Here is a 24,186-nt window from a genome sequence, read left to right on the forward strand (position 1 = left end):
TAAAAGCTAACTTCCAGCTTGAGTAACCATGCTTTGAAAATTGTTTCTAAATTCCTCATCTGTAGAGCTTTAACCAGGTCTTTAAGGGGGATGGGAACCTGAATTTAGGAAACCTCATGGCACATACTATGTCATGTTTATAACACAAACAGTTGTTCTGTGGTGTATACAGGGTTAGTTCTGCTCATGGAAAGGAAGTGTTGATTGTTTTGCAGGAGAAGGAAACCCCTGAACTAAATATAGGGAAGATGCCCATTTGTATCTCCATCTAATGACAATATAAGCCCCTCTGCTCTCCTGGCAAATATATATGCAGGGTGTCCACTCAAAGAAAAGGTGCAGCAGTAAACACAAGATCTATGACTGAATGTACCTATGTGGTATTTAGAGTGTAGAAGTTAAAATACATCTGCTAGAAAGGCATCAAGCACCATGTGAAGCTGCTCAGGCCTCCAGTGGCACTGTGATCCAGCACACTGTTAAAGCACGGCTCTCTTCCATTACCAACTGGTAATGGTGTTACCCTGACGTGTCTAAAGCCATTCATAAAATTAGCTAATGAATTTACTGTACATAAATTACTCTGTGGTACTCCAAGGGCAGCTGTACACCACTCATTTTGCATGTAGGCAAGGCCGAGTGCTGCTCTAAGGTATTTTAGTGAATGTTTTCCAATCCTCCAGGTCATGGCAGCCCACTGTTGTGATAGGACAAGGAATAGTGGGTAAAAATTGAAAGAGAGGAAATTAGGTTAGGTATTAGGAAGAAATTCTTTACAGTGAGGGTGGTGAGATAGTGGAACAGGTTGCCTAGAGAAGTTGTGAATGCCCCAACCCTGGAAGTGTTCAAGCCCAGGTTGGATGGGGCTCTGAGCAACCTGGTCTGGTGGAAGGTGTCCCTGCCCAAGCCAGGGGGTTGGGACTAGATGAGGAGGTTCAGATTAAATACTAGAAGTATTTTCACTGTCAGGGTGGTCAGGCATTAGAATACCTTACCCAGGGAGGTGGTGGAGCCACCATCCCTGGAGGCGTTTATGAGGTGTCTGGATCAGGTGTTGGACCATGTGGTTCAGTGGTTTAGGGGTTACAGTGGCAGTGGTGCATGGACAGTTGGACCTCATGATCTTAAATGTGTCTTCTAACCTTGATTCTATGATTCTGTCTTTAAGGTCTCTTCCAACCCAAGCCATCCTGTGATTCTATGATTATTCACCACCAGCTGGCCCTGGCAGTGCACAGTCCTCAGAGCTGAAGGGCAGTTTCGGTGACGGCCCCTCGCTGTCACAAAGGACACACAGCCCTGTCTGTGCGCGGCTCTGGGATCAGAGCAGGCCCCTCTCACCGCTTCACGGGCGCTGTTTCCCGTCCCGACGCCCAGGCCTTGTCGCCCGGGCCCGCGGGGGCACCGGGGGCTGCCGGGGAGCCCCGGTGCGGGGTGCGGGGTGCGGGGCGCGGGGGCCGGGCCGGGCAGGGGGTGTGGAGCGCCCGCCTCTCGCGGCTCGCACAGCCGGGTGCCTCCCGCGGGCCGGGCGGTACCCAGAGTGCAGCAGGCGGGCGGGCGGCGCGGCCGGGACCCACCGCCGGCACCCACCCACACCCTCCCCCAGCCCGGCTCTCCCCCGGCAGCAGCGGGAGCCGGGCCCAGGCGGCGGCGGCGCGGCCCAGAATGCGACACTGAGATGCTTCTTCCCCCGGCAGCGGCGGCGGCGCCTCGGGCCCAGGCGGCGGCGGCCCCCGCGTGGATGCGGCTCTGGAGCCGGCGCTTCGCCCTGCACAAACATTTCTATAGGACTCATTCGCCCTGCTGAGGAGATCGGCCCGGACCGGCCGCTGCCCACCCCTCCCTTCACCCCGCCGCTCCCCCGGACACCGCCGGCGCGGCCCGGCCCGGCCCGGCCCGCATGGAGGCCCCTGGCGGCGGCGCGGCGCCGCTGAGCCCCGCGCTGGTGGGGCGGCTCCGCCGGGAGCACGAGAAGGTAACGGAGGGCAGGAGGGGCCGGGCCGGGGGCGCGGGGGGGGCCGGGCCGGGCCGGGCCGGGGGTCCCGGGGCGGGGGGCGGGCACGTGGCCACGTGACGTCACGGGCGGCGGGCGCGGCGGGCCGGGGGCAGCGGGGCTGAGCCCCTGGGACCCCCTGGAGCCCCGGGAATGTCGGGAGCCCCGGGAGCCCCGCGGGGGATCGGGAGCGGCGGCGCTGCTGCGGAGCCCTCGGGGGACGAGCCGGGAGCGGAGGCCCTGCCCGCGCCCCCCGGCCCGCCCTGCGCCCCCCGCCAGCCCGTGAGCGCGTGTTCGCTCCCTGCGCTCGCCTGGCCGCGCTGTCCCCGCCGCGGTGACACCTTCCAGCCCGCCCGCACGGCCCGGCCGTGTCTGTGACCTGCGTCATCCCAAAGGGCTCCTGGGCCGGGCTGAAGAGCGGGTGTATCGATGTTGGTGATGTTTGAAATGGGTTGGAAAGAACCAGGCTCTCCTGCAGAAATTATTCCCGAGAGTTCGGAGGCTAGTTCCACCTGAGACCATGGTGCAAAACTCAAGATACTTTTCCTGTTTTGTTTTTTTGGGTTTTTTTTGTAAGAATTACACTCGTGGTCTAAGGCAAGTGGGCTCTGATAACTTAGCGAGTGCAATTCTGGGTTTGTAGGTCTCAGCCTTACCCTGAACTCTGGGTGGGTGCAAGAGTCACTGTGGGACTAACTCATGGTCATGTTCAATATATTATTTACACAAGTATGTTTGCCCAGTCAGCCTTTCACCTCTTCTGCTCATTTTTCTCACATTATTAAAATTTTTTGTGCCAATTCTAAGGTGAACAGCAGAGCTCCTCAGTTATAACAGAGGACTTTATCTTCAGCCTGTATTTTGTCACACACTGGTTTAGTTAAGAGTCAGAAAACTGAATAACACCTGCGTGGTATAAAAATCTGGAATATTGTGTGCAAAAACATGTCTACCTTTGAATAGCCCCCTCGATCATTACTAAAAGATCTGCGTAGCCAACTGACCACTAATGTGGATGAACAGTAGGAGGATCTGCTGGAATACTCCACATCGTCCATTCTGCACAGAGAGTAACCCATTATACCAATAACTGGTGATAGTGGCTCGTCAGCTTGGGCTTCTTCAGTTAATTTTCAAGGTGGTGGAATCTGGTGAAGAACAATTTCCCTCGTACATTAGTGTTGGTCAGGCCTAATGCCTAAGTACATGTCTGTCATAGCCACGTACAGTTATTCCCAGTTCATGGTAAGACCCCTCTGTAAGCAAGTTTAAGACTCTTCTTGAACAGATCTGCTCCAGTGGAAAAGAGGCCCAGGAGACCATTAATTAAGCCTCTGTTAGGCTGATGTACCAAAGTTATATTTTATCAAAGGGAAACTTTACATAATTTCTGCAAATTGGCTAAAAAAAATGGAGCACTTCAGCTTCAATATCAAATTATACTAAAGAACTACATATCTTGGTTACAATGGAGTGTCATGATGAAGATGTAGTAGACTTTCCCTCTATGCAATGAATATATATAATGGGATTACAACAGTATTTTCAGTTACGAAAATATTGTATTTTAAGATGGAGGAGGTCTTTTCATTTCAGCTGCCTCTTTTCAGAGATTCATATGTTTCTCATAAAATTACTGAAGTTGAAGGCTCATGTTTTGGTTTCAGCACAGAGATGAGGGAGAATTAGTTATCCAGCACTTTGATAAACTGGTAATTATAGTGTGAGAGTCATAACAAATAGTAAAGTTATTTGGCCAGAACAATATCTCTATATACTGGCGTTTAAGCAGGCAAATATATTTATTTTAATTAATGTGATGTTGTGCTGTCCCAGTGACGCTTGATTAGGTATAAAGACACCTATTTATTCCCATTAGTCTGAAGGCAACCTTAAGTGTAATAGTGGAAGAGAGCAATATCTATTGCCGCATTAAGGATAACATTTTAATCATAGTTGATTATTTTAACACTCGGGCCATTGTACAACTCTGGTTCAGCCATAGTCTTGAGCTTTTAAGTTCTAAAGAGCTGCTCTGAAGAACTTGTGAACTGAGGCTTCCTTCTTGTTTGAAAATATTAAAAGAACAGGATGTTCATGACTTTCTGTCTTCAGTTGGATTGAGGCTGCAACTTCCAGGTTTAGGACCCCTGGTGAAAAGTAATTTGAATTCTTGTTTAGGACTGCTTGCCTGTTAGACAGATTTCATCTTGTTAATTTGTGGTGATAGTAAGACCAAACTATTAAAAGCAATTTTCAGTGCTCCTACTAAAGGCACTTTGTATAAAAACATGACTTAGAATGTGTATCTTGGGGATAAATTATAGAAGAATATCTAGTAATTTTCATGATAAAGACCATCATTGTAAGCACAGTGCCTGCGTAAAGTTTTGAATATTTCTGTAAGAAGAATATAATGTATGTATCATGGATTACTTGCAAAAGCAATATATGTTAGCTGAAAATACTGTGGTAAATCTATTGCAAGTTAGTACAGGAATTATAAAATGAATATTTAAATAGGAGGGTTCTCATGCTATAGACCCTGCGTTTGAATATATTATTTGATATACATTTATTCCTGCAATCAAATGGGTTGGGATTATTGATAGGTAGTTGACAGGTCAGATCTGTATGATTTGGTAAGACTTGCATCGACAGTGAATTTACAGTGGGATGATATGTTCTATAGTTTCTGAGCAATGCAATGACGATATGTGTAATGGGAGACATTACAGAACCAATTAGACCCAAGAGACATTTGCAGAGTGCAGACACAGCCATGGAGAATCTAAAGGATTCCAGTATTAGCTGGCAATATGATTTTTTTTTTTTGGTATTGCACTGGCAAACACATTTTTTTATTTTCCTTTTAGGGAAATTAGGACAGGGAAGTGACTCTCCTGTCACTCATCATGACAACAAAGCACAATTAGATTGAGTGCAACTCTTATCGTAACTCATTGGCCACTGTGTATTATGGCATATTCTTAATTTTTATGAATTTAAATGGTAGAGCTGTATGATCTTTAATTTCCAAATAGTTTTCAAGATCCTGAGTACTTGCAGTTTTTTAACAGTTAAACAACTTGTAGGTGGGTTATGGGGAAACAAATGACAGGATCCCAAACTTACACTCTTAAATTGTTTTCTCTTCTTACATGAATTACTTCTGGGGCTGACCGCTTCTGTTTAAGTCTTTTTCAAGTAATATCTGTGCTGTGAAATCAGCAGCTTGGCAGTTTTAAAGTTGTTCCTGCAGTTTCAGAAAGAGCAGTGAGCCTGAGTAGGGTCTGGTACACTCCATGCTGCTGCAAGGGCTGTGGACTCATGTGAGACTACAGATGAGTGGGCTTTCCAGTGCAGTTTGTGCCATGGTTTGCACTTTTTCCAGCCTGTGTCCAAATTAACAGAATCTAGAGAAAGCCTGGGTATGAGACACCAGTGCAGTGGGACTTCATTTGGCACAATAACTGTTTGAGAAAAGGGAAGAGAGTGTCTGAAGCTTGGTTTGATCTGCTTCTTTTGAAAAGAACCTGTCTGAAGCTTTATTTGCCATATTCTTTCTTAAAGATACCTGGACCTTTTCAGAAACTTATGATGACATACACTCCATCCTGTCCAGTGGTTCCAGTGATGTTTTCTCATGTGCTGCTCTCTAGTAAAAGGGCTAATTCAGTCATTATCTGGAAGCTTTTGATGGAATGCTTATTGTTCCTCCAGTGTTAATTGATCATCACTTTTACTTTTTTAGTCAATATTTGTCTATGTTCTTATTAGTATGAATTAAATACTCACTAGTTTATATAGTGTCAAGACTTGTGAAATAAATTAACGGATCTTCAGTAGGTGTTTTTTTAATGGTAATTGAAGGCAAACTATTCACAAAAGAATTTAAAGAGCATTGCTTTTATTCTGGAGTGGGCAAGCCTGTGTGCATCCAGCCTCATTGGTAACTAGAATGTGTAGATGAGCTTATATGCACAAAATTTAAATGTGACTAAATTGTGCTGCTCCTAATAGGTGTCTGTAGGTGCTCTGAGTAGATGCAGTGACCACTGTACAGGTTCTGGTTTTGTGGTTCCTCTTGTCTGTTGGCGTGGGCTGCAGAGTCACCATCATAAAATGGGTGAACCCTCCACAACTTCTGTACTAACTCTTGGGATCAGGCTGCTGTGGGGTGAGAGGAATCCAGTAACATGTGCCAGAATGGTCATGGCAGATGCCAGCACGAATGTGGCAGGAGAGCCAGTGATGGGGAAACTGGACTGGCCCTTTGAGCCGTGGTCAGGTCAGAGCAGTTGTGAGCAACAGGCTCAGACACTTGTTCAGAATTTTTGTAAATTATCACATGAATTGTCCACATGACTTTAATTTGAACAACTTTTTAATCTTAGGGGTTTTTTATTATTATTTTTATCTGTATCTGCTTTTTTCAGCCTTTCAGCAGTTTTAGGGTGGCACATTTGTGACGCTGCTCAGTGCCTGGGCGGGGATTCACAAAACCAAACTTAATTGTTGATATTTTTGCTTTTTTGTTTCCTCTTTCTGGAGTACTTTCCAGCCAATGTGGGACCCTAGTGAGGTTACAAATGTCTGCCAGCAGGTTGTGTCAGGTTGGAAGGGTAAGACAGTGGAACTGAGTAGCAGGAGACAGGGAGGAGTGATGCCTGTTTACTCAGGACTGTGGCTGTGGTTGAACCACAGCCTGCAGGTATGTCTGTGAGGAGGTGCCACAGCTCATGGCAATTTTAAGCTAGTTAAGCTCAGGTATTGCTGGCAGCACAGTTGTTGCACCATAAACTACATCCAAGCTTGCAAAACCTGCTTGAGATGTTCAGTTGCTTAGATTGTGGGAGTTCTGTGCTTGTGCTGCTCTGCTGCTCTCGTGGTGCCTGAGCCAGCCTGGATATGGTGTAGCCACAGAAATGTGTTTACCTGACGTAAGCTAAAATATAAAGTTACGAGTTCCTTAACTGGGTGTCGAGATGAAGTTACAGGACATGGACACTGACTTGGTGCCCGTAAAGGACAAGACCTTGCTCCAGTTTGTTCCTTGCTTGCACCAGTCCAGTTGGTTTGGAGCTATTGAAACACTCGTTTAGCAGAACACGCCCTGCTGCCTTTGGGATTTTTGCTCTGTGGGATTTTTTTTGTGTGGAATTTTTAAGCTCCACAAGATCATTTCAGTCAGAATTTAGTCTTTATTTATTAATAAATAATACGTATATATTACTTTTTCTGCTAAGCTGGAAGATCCATGTGTGGGTACACAATTAAAATAAAAATAGTAGATTTCACTTGTTTTCTTCTAAAGAAAGGTAAAAATTGTGGTTATACTTCTAAGGAAGATTTTTTTCCTGTAGAAATAAGTGTTTGCCGTGATTCAAATTTCTTTTTGTTTTCCTTCAGTATTCTTCCCAAACACATTTCTTCAAAAGGCAGAAGTTTCCACCCAAGGGGGGGATTTATGTTAATAATTTGTTGAAATGTAGTGTTTTTGAGTAATATGATTTAATAAATTAATATGAGAACTCAGAAATGCTTTCTTCCTTTTCCATTAGATCATACAGTGTGCCAACAGACTGAAGAATTTTTAATAGTTTTATTTCATTTTTTGATTGAAAATGGGGCTCTAGGAAAAACAGTTGTGCAAATGTTAATTCTGTCTTTCTCCATCAGTGATTGCTGTGTTTTAGGCAAGTACTGTGTAGTTTCCTAGAGGAAAAAATGAAAATTCATTTTAAATGTTTATTTTGTATGTAGCTTGTTACATCCTTGTTACCAAGAGATGATTAAATATTTGACCACCCATAAGTGTTCTTCTGTAACGTAAAGCTGTACTGTGAACTGCTTATTTCATCAGTAAACTTTTAGGGCTTAGGGGTGCAACAGGGAAATCCCGTGCATGAGTTACATGGCAAGAGTGGGTTTTGATACTGCAAACATTTAGAGATGGAGGCAGCTCACGTGCATGTATCAACTGCAGTAAATACTTGCATGTGGAAGGTTAAGCAGTTAAAACTCTGCAGAGCTGGAGTCATCTGAAGGAGGTCAGTAGTAGATCTTGGATTTATCCTGAACCTTGCAAAGGTGGATCTGCATTTCAGGAAACCAGCATACACTTCCACTGTGGTTGGTGGAAGGTTCTGAACAACAGAACCAAGCTTGAAAGTGAGATATTTTCACAGTCCCAAATGGCAGGGACAGTCTCCTGAAGGCAAATCATTGGCTTTAGACTTTATTAGACTCTTACTTTAATTACCACCTCATTACTTGCTTTGCTTCCACAAAAAGTATTCCATACTGTCATTTTCCCTAAGTAACTGGAAATGTGATTGAAAGGGATGTTTAAAGTGAGACTAATTCAAGATTAAATAGTCACAAATTATATTATTGCTACATGTAAACAAATTACTTGCATATCTGATTTTATTCAGATTACTTTTCAAGTGGTAAATAATGCTTTATCACTTATATAGTGCTCTTACATCTTTAGAGTGCTTTTCTCACATTAATTAATCATCATTAAACACTCTGAGGTGGGTAGGTTAATACTATTATCCCCATTTTGCAGATGAAGAAATGTAGACTGAGAGGTTGTGATTTGCTCAAGGCCATATAGAAGAAACAAAATCAGAGCTGGGATTAGATCTGTGTCCCTAGTTTCTAATTTCAGAAGACCAGCTAGATTGTGAGCCACAGTTTTGAAGCAGAGTACTCAATTGTGCATGTAGAAACAGCAGACACTTGCTTGGCCTCTTAGGTACCTAACTTGAAGTTTGTTTGAACAGCAGCTTTGCTTTTGTGCCATGCTGCATATTTCCATGTTCATACCCACCAGTGTGGAAATGGCCTCTTGTTCATTTAGGACCTCTTCCTAATCTGATGGGGCATTTTTGTTTTCATAATTTTCATTGAAATTTACTTTCATCTTAAGAATACCAGTTTCTACTTATTTGGACTTGACCATAACTGTGTGACTTGGATACAGCAGGTTTAGCATTGGTACCCCAAACTGCCAGCAGATGATACCAGTACCAGCTCTATTGCTTGCAGTTTTTTCATAAGCTGAGACATAAATAAGATTCTGACTTGGCAACTTGCCTCCTTGTTATTCAGAAGAGATGAGAGAGAAGAATTGCCCTCGATGTGCTAAACCCAGCACGTTTGTGGGCAGTGAGTGCCCAGCTTCTTAGTAGAGAGAAGGATTCGCACGCATGCACTTCACCTCGGAGAAGTGCCTCAATGAAACAAAATAGTCTTGGAATGGAGAGGAGAGCGGAACTATTTGTGCACCACTTTGATAATCAGAAGCACCTCAGATAATTATATTCAGCTGTTAGTAATAGGAGCACGTGCAGAATCAACAGGTAAGGAAAAATGAGATGTTAGGAAAGAGGTGCCCTTGTACAGAAGGATGAAGACCTGCTGGGGAAAGGTGGGGTAATGTGGAATAGGTTAGAGACCCATGGGCATGTACAGGTAAGAATCTGCTTTGTGCTCCAGTATCCTTCTGGCCTGTTGTCATTGCCAAGGAAACATTGCAAGTGATTGTAGTGCCTGGCTGCTGAGTTCAGAGCTCTGGTTTCAGTTCCCAGCCCTGAGCAGTGTTAGTGGTTGTTACTCAGCCTGCAGAGTCAGTGCAGTGCTTCTTCAAAGTGCTGTACACTTTAATTCATGGAAGAGATTTTGAACTCTTCAGATGGAAGATCCTGGAGAAGGTGGAGTATAAATAGATGGACTGGAAAGAGAGAATATGATGCAGACAGAAGGAATTTTTTGTCTGTGGTCAGCTAATGAAGTCTTTGGCTGTCTGATAGAGTTGCTTGGAGGTGATTTGGAGTCTGCACCAGCCTGCAAAGTGCCCTGTGATCAGATTGGCACGGTGGGACTGGGGCACACCTAGGAAGTGATGGTCTGAAGCTGATCCTCATGCTCTGCTTGTGACACTTAGAAACAGGAGATTCCCTAAAAGCAGCAACATGGCTTTGCTTTGAAATAGCTCAACCTAGTAGCAGTGAGAGCAGAACCAGCTCATAATCTCCAGCTTTAATGGTCCAGTTTTCAATCCAGGAGGAATTCCACGTTGTGTTACAGGTGTGCAGGGGTGTCCCGAGGGGGTGCTTGTGGAGCTCTGTCCAGTCAGGGGCTTGAGAAGCACGAAATTTTAACAAGTTGCTGTTAAAGGTGGAAAGGAAGGAAATGAGAAGGAAACAGAAGGAAACAGACCCATTATTTGGTAGTGTTAAGTTTGCTGCAAGAATAGTTTAATAAACATTTTAGTATGCAGATAAGCCACTGATAACCGTGTGCATTCACAAACTTGTACACTTTTATGCCTAAAAGGGCAGAATCCAAAGTTTATTGGTACCACTTCCACTACAATGTCTTAAAAGTAGTGCATACTTGGTGACAGTAGGTGTCCAGGTAAATTGAACTCAAGTGAATAAACAAACAGGTCATTTATTTTATTTACCCTAAAGGGGATTTTCATTCTTTAATTGTAACACTAAATATAAATTATGTGTGGAAGATAGACTAATGATTTTCCTGTGTTTGATTAAAGGCAAAGAATCAAAGATTTGTTTATATATTTAGCTGTTTGTTTCTTTGCTGTGATAAGACCAGTTGTTATCCAAACAGTGGGACTGACCTAATAAAGGACATATGCATAATTGATCTCCATCTGTTTTTCAATATTTATTCTCTCTATTCTTTTAATAGACTTCAGTTCCAGAAGTGCAGCCTGCAATATTTTTAAGGTGGTATATTTTAGCACTTCTGTAAAAGGTCTTGTTTTATGCTGGCCACTGAAACGAAAAGGTTTGTTGTTGGTTCCACCCTTTAGTATCCCTTCAAGAGAGATTATATCAAAGAAGAAGAATTAAATTAAAATTGATTGGTGTTATTGATTTTTCTCTTTTTTTTTTTTAAGGGGGATAAAGGGTGATGGAAACAGCATATTCCCCTATGCTATTTTACTGATGGACTATTTTTTAAAAACATAAAAAGCATATGTGCCCAATTTACATATTTACTAATTAAAAAAAGCTTCCTGGAAACATTAAGTAGACTATCTTCTGTAACCTTTAACATTGTAGCTAATGGATATAGCCTGGAAATTTTCATAGAAGGTCCTCTAAATAATGTAAATGATTATGAATATGTAACTAGTTAATATGCAGCTACGAAAGGATTATCATGTAGAGGTTAATGAACATGCTGCTCTTATGGTTTGCAGGGCTTTTCTTTTTGTGCTTTTAGCTCACTTCATGTATGGAAAGTCATGTATTGGGAATGGAAAGCTTCCTGTCTTTTCCATCTTCATCTGTAATGGGGCAATTAAATTGGAACTTTCTTAAAGGATTTCATAAACATTTTTGTATGCTAAATTATGTTGTGTACTCCACAATCACTGCCAAATGTGAAAGGATGAAGGATGTGGGTAGAATAGGCTCTGACTCTTTGACTTGTCAGTGATGGGCTCCAGCGTGTGTTAGAATTGTTATCAGGTGTTGCTGTGCTGTGTGATTTGTACCTTCTGCAGAAACTTTACTCTTAAAATGGGCTTAATATTAACAGTATGAATTAGATTTCTGGGTTGATGTCCTGTACAAGTCTGTATATTTACTCTTAAGCTTAAAAATAGTTAGCTTGCACATTAAGAAAGATATTTGCTAGGCATTTGATTTGTAGGAGTTTAAAGCAAATGATAAATTTAAACTTGGCTTATGTGGGATGAGCTACCTGGGTCATCCTGATGGATTATGAAATACCATAACCACAAATGTAGAGCTGATCCTTTTCATTTAAGAACTTTATTTAAAGAATTATTAGCTCACAAAGTAGTCCCATTTTTTTACTCCTACATGAGTAGAAAGTGCAGGGTCTGAGATCTGTTCTGCAATAGCTGCACATATGCTAACTGAAAAAAAACAAAACTGTCTTTCATTCTGTTTTTTCGGAAAAAAAAGGAATTATCTGCTCCAGTGATTTCAGTGATACTTGAATGTATGTTATTGTTTTCTCTGCAAATTTTCTCATTAATTGCTTTCAAATGTTAGTATTATTTTGGCTATAGGAAAAATGAAATTTGTAAAAAAAAAAAATCCAGAAAATGCTTATATTGAGAAGATGTCTAGACATATTTAACTGCCTCATGGCTTCATTGCATTTCATATAATTGAATGAAATTGTTTGTATATTTTTGGTAACCATTATTCAGAGATCAAAATATGTTTTGAAAGACAAAATCTCCACGTAATTGTGGCAGAGAAGGTCACAGGTTTCAGCATCCTGTCTGTTTGGTCTATATTTAGTTTAAAAGATACAGTTAAAAAAGAAAAAAGTATTAAATTTTAACAATGTGCTTTATTTTGTAATTTCTTTTGTATCTCTTGGGAAAGCCTGTGGCATAAGGAAGTAAGTGAAATATTCATATTAAAACTTCGCTTTTTTGACACCCAGCAAGAACAGAAGGAAAGCCAGCAGCCCATCATGGTGTCAAATATCCATGTATTTATACAGCACAAAGTTAATTTGTGCTTTTTCAAGTTAAAATGGCCAGTGGAAACATTTGTTGATGTACTGATAGAGGAAAAATGTTTTTGGTGCTGTGAGGTTCATTTGTTTTCGTTTTTAATGACTGAGTATGGAAGTTACATTGATGTCTTGTTATAATTTATGTTGTTTTCTTATTCTGCAAACATGTAACACTGAAAATAGATCGGCAGATTGCACAAACTGCTACTTATCTCAGATGGTGTGTCACGTAATAGTTATGGAGCAGGTATTGTACCAAAATATGGAGTGAAAAGCTGTAATTTTTTTCTGTGGTTATCACTCTGCATTAGCGTGTGATAAAGTGTGCTGCTTAAGAACCACCATTCACATGCCTTTGCCTTGACAAATAAAAATGTATATAGAGGCACCACCAAATCTGTAAAGCTACTGTTCTAGTTTCTGATGCATTGACATTGCAGCTGTGTGCTTAGCCTTGTTTTTTTCATGAGTAGTTATCTGTTTTAATGACAGGTGGTCACTAGCTGCCAAGAAAAAATCCAGCACTGGTAAGTAGAAAATGTTTGATTACATGCTTAAAATACTGATGAGTAACCTAGTTATATTTTAGTAAAGTACTGCTATTTATTCAGATGAGAGTCAAATCCTGCTAGCATGTTTTGGGGATTATAGTTAGTGATAGCTTGGAATTGTTGCAATGCACTCTCTTTAACATATATATATATTTCTCACTGATGTCATTAAATCACAAATACAGTGAGCTTTAGTGTTTATACTTCTGCCTTAAATACCCATCTCATTCGTCATTTTTTCCCAAGTAACCTTGTGGGATGAGTGCTGAATTTGCCTGATTGGTGAAAAGGTGCTCCCAGGGTAGAATTATTCTTGTTGTTTTCTAACTATGGAGCAAGTAGGGAAATTCTGCTTGCTCCCCTTCATGTGCTAAAACAATGTGAATGTTTCATTGTTCCCTCTCCCCCTCCCAGTAAAGAATGTGCTAAAGCTTAGTTTTTAATACTTAAAAGAAATGGTTTGTTATGTAAAAAAATTATCTCTGGGCACTTTTTTTCTCTGTTGGCAATCTATGGTTAATAGAAAACATGCCTAGTAAATAATAGTTTTGTATGGCATCTGAGGAAAATGTACATTTAATGGTGAATGAAATCTTATATTATGAGTTACTGTGAGATATAACAGTTGATCTTACAGATATCAAATTACGATATATCCATGCTGTGTTTACCATGATTTTACTGAGAGAACAACAGGAGCTGTCTTGATTATTGTCTGCAGGGTTATTGCAGAATCACAGCAACTGCCCCTTTAGTGGTGAGATTAAACCTTTGGTTATACACCATCAAGCATATAATATTTTAAATTTATTTTAAGAGGCTTTTTCTTCATGCCTGAAAGATCTCCAAGCAAATAATTTATATTTAGTGTGTATCAAATGTTTTTAGTTTAAATGCACATAGGCTGCAAGCCCTGGATAAGAGGGAAAAAAAATCAAGGCAATCTATACACATCATCATATTAAATTCTGACTATTGGCTCGCAAAAATAATCTAAAACTAATATGTTTCATTTATGCTTAAAATTCAGAGGCTGCATTAATTTTCAATAAGGGAAATATTATTGAAGTGCCTACTGGTGCTGCTGTGGTGAAGGCAGGCAGAATATCTCCAGCACATGCACTTTCTCAGGAGCTTTGCAGTGTCTGTACCTATTTGGTCCCACGTGAAATTCTGCATGGACATTCTTTCACTGAGAGACAATATTTTTCAGAAATAAACTGTTTGACAGAAAGCCTTGGAATTTGAGCAGATTTTTAGAAGTTTAGAAAGTTGTGACAATTATTTCCCCTTTTAAAGTGGCAGAGGTTTGTGGAGCGGGTTGGGAGGCTTGGCTGTGGAAGGAGAAGTTGCCTCCTGTGTTTGCTTTTATGCAAACTCTGGTCATGACCCCATGACCTTGGGGGCTTTGGGCACAGAATGTCTAAAGAACAACCTAACTTACTGATATCTTTTATGTAGAAAAGCAGTTTGCCCAGCATCCGTACAATCTTCACTTCATAAAAAATTATTTAAAATTTAGTACCCTTATTTAGGTCTTGATTGTGCAAGAGCTGAGTGCTCTTGTTTCAACTGAGTAATTTGTTCATAGAAGACCTTTTAAGTAGTCAGTGACACAGAAGAATGTTAAATAGAATTGGGTGAATAACAATAGGGTTTTAAAATGCTCAGCTTCAATATATTTCCATTAAATTATTTTCTTTTTAATTTTTTCCGTGCACTTTTTGAAGTATATTTCTAAAGCCATGAATCCAATAATGGGTCTGCTATGGGATTAAATATCTAGACATGCCTTTCCCCTACTAGGGACATGTTCATAGCTGTAGTCCCGGGACTGTTCCTCCCTGTTCACTTTAGTTCTTCATTTCCTGGGACAGAGCGTAGCACTGGCACACCCCAGAGCCTGTGAGATCATCAGCTGTAGGTAAGGAGGGAGGTCAGCTTCCTTCCTTAAGTAATGCTCTTTCAGGCCCATTAATTAAAAGGATTAATTTTAATTTTATCTTGGTGGTCCAGTTCAGGATGTGGCCTTGCTTTTAGAGATTCCTGTGCTGGAGGTTTGCTCAGCGAAGGGCAGCAGTCCCACTGATAAAAGCAGAATGCTTTGCTCTCCAAAGCAACGTGGCTTTTGTGGCAACTGATTTCTCCCGATTTCAGATAATTCAGTAATGGGCAGCAGTCAGACCTTAAAGGCACTGTCTTCTTTTCAGATTAATGAAGAAATGTTGAGTGACTTTCAGCCATGAAATGATGGGAATGTTTAATCGTGCTACGAATGGGGGAGTTTTCATGCCATTCTCTTCCCATGGAGGCTTCTCTCTGCATTTGAGACATGGGACAGGATTGCGTTTGTTTTTCAGTGAGTGGTTGGAGTCCATTTCTCAGATCCAGATCTCTCTGAGGCAAAGGCTGGACTCTGTAAATAGCATTAAGTAATTGATTGTTATTGTTGACACCAAGTTGTCATTATGTTCCTTCCTCCCCCAAAATTTTTGTTATGATTCATGAGTTTGTCCTTCCCCTTTGAAGGAAGTGAATTGTATTTTCACTCTGATGTGGGCAGTGGACAGAGAAACTTGCCTAAAGTATCTGGGAGAAATCTTCTGTCAGAGCAAAGCAGTAGCAAGCATCTTTTGTAAATCACTTATGTGGAATACATTTTTAATGTCCAAATGGCATAAAAGTCTAAATTAATTTTTTTTCCGGACGAGTTCAGCAACTTTAAATAGGTATAAAGTAGGATGATTACACCTAAGTTAAACTGTGAAGCAAATGAGTCAAAACATAAGAGTATCAGATAATTTTTCATAACGAATGCTGAAAAAGATTTCACTTAGCTTATGAATCTGAGAAAATCGATGGTAATATTTTGAGAGTTGTGTTATCAACTATGACATTCATTTTTCAGCACATTTATAGATTGCTTTCCTGAATCATCCCCAGAAAACCTGTAATTTGCATCTTGGGTCAGCGTTGTTAAGTGTGCTGCTCTATGCTTTCAGTTGCCTTTTATTGCAGAATTTACTACCATGTATATGTTTACTATTTTGAAGTACAAGTAAACAATATCATCAAACCTGACATTTATATGCCAGCTACTTCACGCAGGAGCTGATTTCTGACCATCTTCAGAATGGCAGTGGTCCATTAAAAGACTTTTTCCAGACAAATTTAAGTGTTTAAGAATGTCTTCACAAAATAAGGCTTTTTTTTGGAGGGAGTGTAGTTCCTTGTTTTGCACACAAAGGAAAATCCCTGCAGCCATTGAAATGCTGTATCTTGCAAAGTCCTGTGAAGAACCAGGTGTCTGCCCTGGGAATACTTTGTCTCAGTTCCCCAAGCCATTTCTCTCCTGGGTAGCAGCATGTAGCATGAGCCTTATTTACATTTTGGCTAGAGAAGTAGCAGGAGGGACTCCTCGCCTGTGTTGTACCTTGTCAGGGGCTGAAGATGCAACAGAATCCTGGTGGTCGAACCATCTTTCAGGAGTGTTGATTCTTGATAGGAACATGAAGTTCATGTGAAAATCAGAATTAATTAAAATGTTGCCGATTGATTCAGCTCAGACCGAGGTCATGAGTTCTTTATTACAACTGATACTTTGAAGAATTTGCCTCTTATAAAATATAAACTGGATTTTCAGTTATTTTTCTAGATGTTGGTGGTGTTATAACTTGAATTTGAACCTGGAGTGAGATATGCCAGATCCTAGTGAAAGAACTGATTCTTTGTACCATGGAAAGTTCAAATTCAGAAAGAGACACACATAAGCTAAAAGAATCATGTACCTGTCTTAATACACATTATTATAAAATAATCCAGCTATTATGTTTGTCATCCCATGTCTTTTATAAATAAGTTATTAATCTATCAACTGCATGTGTTTAAGAGTAAAGTAGTTTATTTTTCTTGTGTGTTGTTGATTTTCTAGCAGAAAAAACATTAACTTTGTACTTTATCTCTGAAATTGAATCAATTTGAATTTGTCAAACAGGAAGAAAGTGGAGAGCGATTATGAAGCTCTTCAGGAACGACTCCATACATTGCCTGACAAACTGTCCTATGATATCATGGTATGTAAAGTGTAGAGGTCACACAAGAAAATGGGCTAGAACTGTTAGTAATGGGGTGCCTGCACTGGTGGTGAGGTGTTACTACTTAGCAGTGTTACATTTATTATGATAACAGTTAAACCTTTGCTTTTGTTTCTTTCTCTTTTCTTTGAAATCCATTATAAATCACAGTGTTACTGACAACTGAGAGCTGATGACATAAATGCTTAACACAAAACCTGACATGTTTGATATGTAAATCTATTGTATAGAAAACTATAATTATGACTGAATTACGGTACTTAGTCATTTCCTGAGAAGAAAGTGGCCGTAGTATTTCCTGATTCATGGAAATAAACCCTAGAACATTGATTTTTACGTAAAAAGGTGCTGCTAATTTTTGTTCCACCGATCTTCCTATTGACATAGCGATCTTTTCTGGTGCTTTGAATCTTCCCTAACAACTGCACAGCTCCCTGTGTAAAATTTGCCCTGTTGGCTTGAGCTCACCAGAATTTTGTACAAATTGGCTTCTCTCTCTTTTTTTATTTTTCCCTCTTCCCCTCTCAGGTTCAATTCAAGATACATACATCTTTGAAGGGAGGGAAGTTGTCCTGTACATAACTGAGTGGCTGATTTCAGCACACAGTGCCTGACTGCTGTCTTCCTTGGCAGTCTGGCTCAGATGTAGAGTTGGGTTGTTAATAAGAAGGCGTTGGAGTACACTTAGCATGTGGGAAAAAGGAGTGTTTCCCTTTCCTGTGCTGATGATACAGCTCTGGATTTTATGTGTGTAGTCCATTTATCATGTATGTACGTGTGGCCACATGATGTAAAGCAAAAAGATTGTGTTGTTTCAAATCACAGAACCCCCCCCTCTTTTTAAAAAAAGCTTGATAGGGCTTATTCTAGTTAAAGCAGCAATATCAACTCACATCTGTTATTTTTAATGTATATAAATAGTTCCTATCCTGTTAGCCAAATATTTTCATATGTTTTCAATTTTGCTCTCATCATTTTGGGGAAAGAGTGAACAGGCAACTGGTGCAGTCTGCTACTTTAAAACCAAGTCAGGGAGGGTACCCGTGTAGGAAAAACACATTCTGCATAGTCTTAACATCAGGGTCCTGCCTGCTGGAGAACTGTTTCAAGCATTGCTACCCTCCTGGATATTGAAGCTAGGGAAGATTGCTTTCCAAGGAAGCAGACCCACTAGGCCAAGTGCTCTGCTTCAGCACGAACATGATGAGAAAGCACGTGGCTGTAAGGAAATAAAAAAGGAGGCAGAGGAATAAAGCAGAAGGAGCTGATACAAACTGTCTGAGACAGATCTCTTTTTACCCTAAGAAAGAGAAAACTTGATGTGGATATGGTTCTTACCTTTTTGCCTCATCCATTTTAAATTTAAGTTTATTTTAGTCTCCTAATCTCTTTGATGGAAGCCCAAAGGCAGCCAGGCAGGTGGCAGTAGACCTGAGGGTCGGATGCCAGGGAATAGTGCAGGGGACAGGGATGAGGATGCCCAAAGCTCCTCCTCAGCCACAGGACTTGCCCAAGCCCTGTCTGTAAAGTGTGACTGGTAGAAGGTGTCTACCAGGGCACTGGTTTTATGACTTTACAATACATGTTAAAATGGGGCCAACACATTTTAAGAAGCACCTGTAAAGTTATAAAATGTGTTTATCCCCAGTCTACTCCTGCCTGAAGTGTTCTGCTTTTATCTGTTGTCCTTGTGCCTGGAGAGCTGTTACAGGATGAGTGATGCTGGAGCATCGCTGGGAGGTTGAGGTCTGTAAACTGTTGAATAACACAGCAGGGTGACATTAAGCACTGTCTGTGGTCCTGCTAAGAGCCCCACAGACTTACACTGGAGTTTGTAGGTACTTAATATTAGCAAGACAGATACTGAGAAAAGCAACTCTGAATTGGCCATACCTGTTCAAGTATTTTAAAAATTTTGGCAAACCTAACCAGGCTTTTATTAGGAAATTATTGTAGTCTGCATGTAGCAAATAAGTAACTCAAAAGATAATATTTGTATTATCAAGGTTTATATGTTTGCATTAAGTGAATTTGCTTCCCATGCGAGCATTCAGCTATACTGTAGTTTTATGTCACAAAACAACTTGTCTGGTGAAATACAACTTTTCAGATTTTTTAAGTACAATACTAAGTTCAAATGGATCTGGTCATTTGAATATTTCCGAAGGGTTAATCATTAAATAACTTCTGCAGAATTTTCTTTTAAACTCTATATTTTACTTTTAAAAAAAAAACACCCCAAGACATGAATGACTGTCCACATTTTATTTTCATTAGTGATTTTCAGCAGTTTCTTCTGTGTCTTTGACAGGTACCTTTTGGTCCTCTTGCCTTCATGCCAGGAAAGCTTGTCCACACCAACGAGGTCACTGTTCTGCTTGGGGACAACTGGTTTTCAAAATGCTCAGCAAAGCAGGCTATTGAGCTGGTTGAGCACAGAAAAAAACGTATGTATGCTTCTGAACGTAATTTAATAGTCAAAATGTGGTATCCTTGTATTGATATATAAAATTAGTGACATCTACGCTGTTCACTTTTTTTTGTGAACTCACAACAGGAGTCTCATTCATCTGTAATATCAATTTAGCACCTTATTTTCCATCTTTACTTGACAGTTGATTGAATACTTCTAATTAGAAAAGCCAAACCAAACTAAAAAGCACCTTTCACTTTTCTTTAATGTGACAAATGCTGTGTTCTCTTCCAGAAAGTGGGCACCATGTAGTGCTTTTTTTCTTAGTTACCTTATTCCCTATATTCTGTTCCCTTATCTCATTCCTTATTTCTTTGCTGCCTTGTCCTCTGTTTTGGTTGGGCTTTTTTGTCTGTATAATTTTCCAGCTTTCTTCTCCCTCTATACATACTTTCCTCCTCCCTGTTGGGTTTTTTTCCTCACTTGCTGCTCAGCTGCATTTCTGCCTCCTGCCCTCGACATTCCTGTCCATTGGTGTGGAGTGATCCACTGGATCTCCCCAGTTCAAGTGCAGTTGATCACCACCAAATTCATCTTACAGAGCAGCACATCACAGAGGCAGACAGGCAGTTCCTGGGTTTGTTTCCAGCTCTTTTTAGCTGGTGGTGAGATCTTGGCTTTGAAGAGCCAGGACTACCAGCAAGTGCTGTGCATGGCACACTTTGCAACCTCTTTATGTTAGAAAGAATGAGAGCCTAAAATATTTGATGTAAATGTCAAAGAAGGAAAAGCACAACAAAATGGAAAATAAATTGGTGCCTATTAGCCTTTGCTGTTTGCTTCAGATAAGCATTTGAGTTGATTTTTTTCATACTGGTTTTACCTGTAATCTGTCTCATTCTTCAGTGAGTGCTCACTGCAGCTTTGCCCCGTGTATTTTACAACTACCACAACTATTTACACTGAATTTTTGTTTGACTTCAGCTGTCCATGTTGCTGCCTGCAGCAGAACACCTGGAGCTTCCCCATCTGAATAAGTTTTTTTTTTCAGTTTTGTGCAGGCAATATCTGTGTAAGAAAAGTTGGGGTTGTTTTATAAAAATTCATTTGCTGTATTACTTTATAATATTCCTTTATGAAGAGCACTGTCAAAAGTATGTGATTTGTATATTTTACCTATTATCTTTCTTAATCTGGTTCTCATGACACAACTTTGCAATTTTCTTTCTTACTGAACTGAATCTACATTATTTATTGTGACTCTTATGAGATCTCAGATCCACATCTTTTTCCTTGGTCATCTGATATTTTTTTCAGTGCTGCAGAATATTTTTGTCGCTGTTACATTCAGTGAAATCATTTGACCTTTGCATAGTAGATGTTTGAACATTAAGTAGTCTGCTGGGAGACACACAATAAATGCTGGATTCTTTCCTTTATGATCTTTTAAATTGCATTTAAAATACAAACTCAGAAATACTAATTTCTTTTAAAGCAAAATAGACATTGATGCTGGATATAAAGCCTCCATTCAGCTGATAGTTCACTTCAGCTGTGTGATGGCTGCCAGTGGGAGGCTCCAAAACACTGATATTAACTAAAAACTTTTTTTTTAAAGGACTGTTTTCAGTTTGGGATGATAAAAAACGTATTAGTACATATGATTCTGAAAAAAAGATACTTCTTCCCTAGATATACTTTTCTCCCTCAAAAAACAAAACTGACTTAAACTCTTTAAACCATTTTCACACTAAATGAATGCAACTTAGAGAAGAATATCAGAGATTTTATTAGTTTGTTCTAATTAGAAAAATAGTACGTGAAAGACCTGTAGGACACTGCTGTATAATATGAATTGGCTGCATTTGGCACAAATGTGCAAGACTGATGTTTGGCAAATGTTAGTTTTGAGTCTCTTTTGTGTATTTATTGCACTGGAGTTATTTTCCCAGGTATGACTTCTGATTTCACTGGCATTTTGTGAGCAGAGGCTCTTCACAGTTTACAGGGTATATTGGGCATTACCGTTACGTTGACACAACGTGATTTGATTTTTAGTACATAATCTTTTTGTTTTGGACATAAATTCCGTGAGTAGGTCACCCAGGCTGGAAAGGAGGGCACGCTCAGTGCAGGGGATTACACTGCCAGCAGTCCCCGGCGTCCGGCGTGCCAGGGGGAAGGTCCTCACACAGCAAAGCTTTTTAAGCATGTGCTTAAGGCCAGTGTGTGCTTAAAGGCTTTGATATATAGGAATTGGGGTCTGAACAGAGCAAAGAAAGGCTCATGCCGAAATAAAGCTGGCAATATTTGTTGATGGTTTGCTTCTTCGGTGACCTACATTTTTTTTTTTTTAATCTAATACTACTCTATTTAATTTAGATGGGTGTTTTTTCATAAGTAGCTGGTCAAATCTGTTCAGATAACTGAAATGAACTTAATTAGTACAGCACTAGTAATTCAGTGCTTTACCAGAAATTAGGAGATATAAGGAAATAAATACAAGACACACATTTTCACTGCATGTCATATCTCGTGTCTCACTCTCCTGAATGGTGAGAAGTGGGAGAGCATCTGTTCAGGGTTTAAGTTTTCTGTTGGGACTGGCTCTTAGGTAGAAAAGGGTAAGAGATTCAGAACTCAGTTCTGATTTTTTTTCTCGCTGGTTCTGAGCAGTTTTCGTTGTTGCCTTTGACTAATCTGACGTGGGTCTGCCCATTGGAGACCTCTGGCCCCGCTGGCCTTTGAGCACATCAGTGCCCCAACAGTTAATTTAATCAAGGCTCACAGGACATTTTCTTCACAGTTATATTCCTTCTGTGTGTGTTGGATGCATGCTAGAATGGAGAATATGAATTTGCATGCTTAAGCAGCAATAGTGCCAGATAAATCGAACAATATCAGTGAGTATAAAGCCTTGGAAGTTAGGGGTAGCAATAAGAGTGTACTATATATAAAAGCTTTAAATATTACTTAGCACTAATTAGGTCATCCTTTTTGTCTTAGTAGTTTTGTTAAATTTACTTTTTAAAGGAGAACGAGTGAAAAAATGTTGGCTTCTGTGGAATAGAGAAATGCCCAGCCACAGCAGATTAATTTCTTGGTTAAAATTTATTTAATTGAAAGGAATAATTGAAGGGTGACTGTACTGAATTTTGAATGCACTTTAACTGACATAGCTGTAGAAAGCTGTATTTTGGGGATACATTTTTGTTTGCTTAGCTTTTGATTTAGATGCAAACTGTTCAGCACTGTGATTGGTTGAAATGTATTTGGTAAAATTTGGGACAGTCACTCATGTCAAATGTTACTTTGTCATAAAATATTGATCACGTTTTCTTGAATAATATTTGAGTTGCAGTAGATCTTTGATTTGCTGTGCATTTTTTTTGACATTTGAGAGGTTTAGTTACTCCCCTAACTGTTAATAAATCTAATGAAGTTTATGGAATTACCAAGCATATTTTTAATTGTTTTAAAATCGTTGTAGTTTGATAAACCAGGTAGTACAGATAATGGGAAACACTTTACACACGTTTGCGTGTAAAAATGTGAAGAAATAGTGGAGTAGATTAAAGGATATGCACACCAAATTCCATTAAAATAAAAGAAATTAGCTTTTTAAGTATGTCACAGTTTAGCACAACAATAATGCAATTGTACTTTTTTTTCTCCTACAATTATCTTGCTTAAGGTACTTCATAATATTTCTGTTCTCCTCAAGGCAAGACTGTATTGTCTCAGTATTCAAAGAGGAAATAAAGATTCTTTTTGTGAATATGGGATTATATCTTTTACGTGTTTGTGATGATATAAATTACATTTTTTCTCTATATCAGTAATCGCATTAATTCTTTAAGATGGGAAATTTTTCATTACAATAGTCCCTGTGGTAGTTACTATAGAAAAAAATTAAATAGATTTTTCTTGTAAATATTTGTGGATTAATTCAGTATGCTAGGTATTCCAAGTGTCTAAACACTTTAAAAGGTGGGAAATTAAAACATGCACACAGAACTAGGAGTGGTTTTATTGTGTTAAAAATTTATCAGATTAAAAAAAAATCCCACTTAAAGGAGAATTGTTGAACTACTTAGCGATTGTGTCTTCAGTATATGTAAGAATACCCTTGCAGTGTCATGCTGCAAATGAATTCATGAAATGAAAATACTGATTACATTAACATACAGTATTGTGATAGTACCCAATTGTAAATTGCAGTATGTAACCTTTAATACAAATATTTGTGTCAATCAAAATTGACCGATAGCTTGGTATACAGGGTTTAAAAGATACCATTGTTTTTAATAAGATGATCCGGGAGGATGAGGACCAGTTTGAATTTGTTCCTTATCAGCATTTCCAGAAAAAAAGGATATTGTCTCCAAAATACATGATAGGAAGGCTTTCCATTTCCCATCTGTGAATGAGTGAGGCCTTTAGAGGTTTCAGTGTTTCATCCAAGGGTGAAAATAACTTCCTTAATATTCTAAAGAATGTAGCACAACTTGCCTACTCACATTTTTGGGGGTAAAGAACAAAAAGTGCAGGCAGTGTTACAAAGAAATTTAGCCATTGCTTTTCTTTATT

General features: G+C 39.9%; 2 protein-coding genes across 2 annotated transcripts in view; one reads left to right on the forward strand and one right to left on the reverse strand.

Annotated features, from left to right (window-relative positions):
• Positions 1–1,345: 1,345 nt before the first annotated feature.
• On the reverse strand, positions 1,346–1,795 carry LOC113974506 (basic proline-rich protein-like). The gene has a single exon (XM_027697673.1). It carries the CDS (start codon positions 1,793–1,795, stop codon positions 1,346–1,348), a length of 450 nt encoding a protein of 149 aa, XP_027553474.1.
• Positions 1,796–1,802: 7 nt separating this feature from the next.
• URI1 (URI1, prefoldin like chaperone) overlaps positions 1,803–24,186 on the forward strand; it is a 41,293-nt gene continuing 18,909 nt past the window's right edge. The window contains exons 1-4 of the mRNA XM_027697625.1: positions 1,803–1,975; positions 13,031–13,065; positions 17,084–17,162; positions 19,495–19,630. Coding sequence (XP_027553426.1) covers positions 1,901–1,975; positions 13,031–13,065; positions 17,084–17,162; positions 19,495–19,630 — 325 coding nt within the window. The 5' untranslated portion in view covers positions 1,803–1,900. The remainder of the gene's footprint in view (positions 1,976–13,030; positions 13,066–17,083; positions 17,163–19,494; positions 19,631–24,186) is intronic.

This window comes from Neopelma chrysocephalum, unplaced genomic scaffold, assembly GCF_003984885.1.
Source record: "Neopelma chrysocephalum unplaced genomic scaffold, ASM398488v2 Primary Assembly neopelma1_121, whole genome shotgun sequence".
NCBI classification, from domain to species: domain Eukaryota; kingdom Metazoa; phylum Chordata; class Aves; order Passeriformes; family Pipridae; genus Neopelma; species Neopelma chrysocephalum.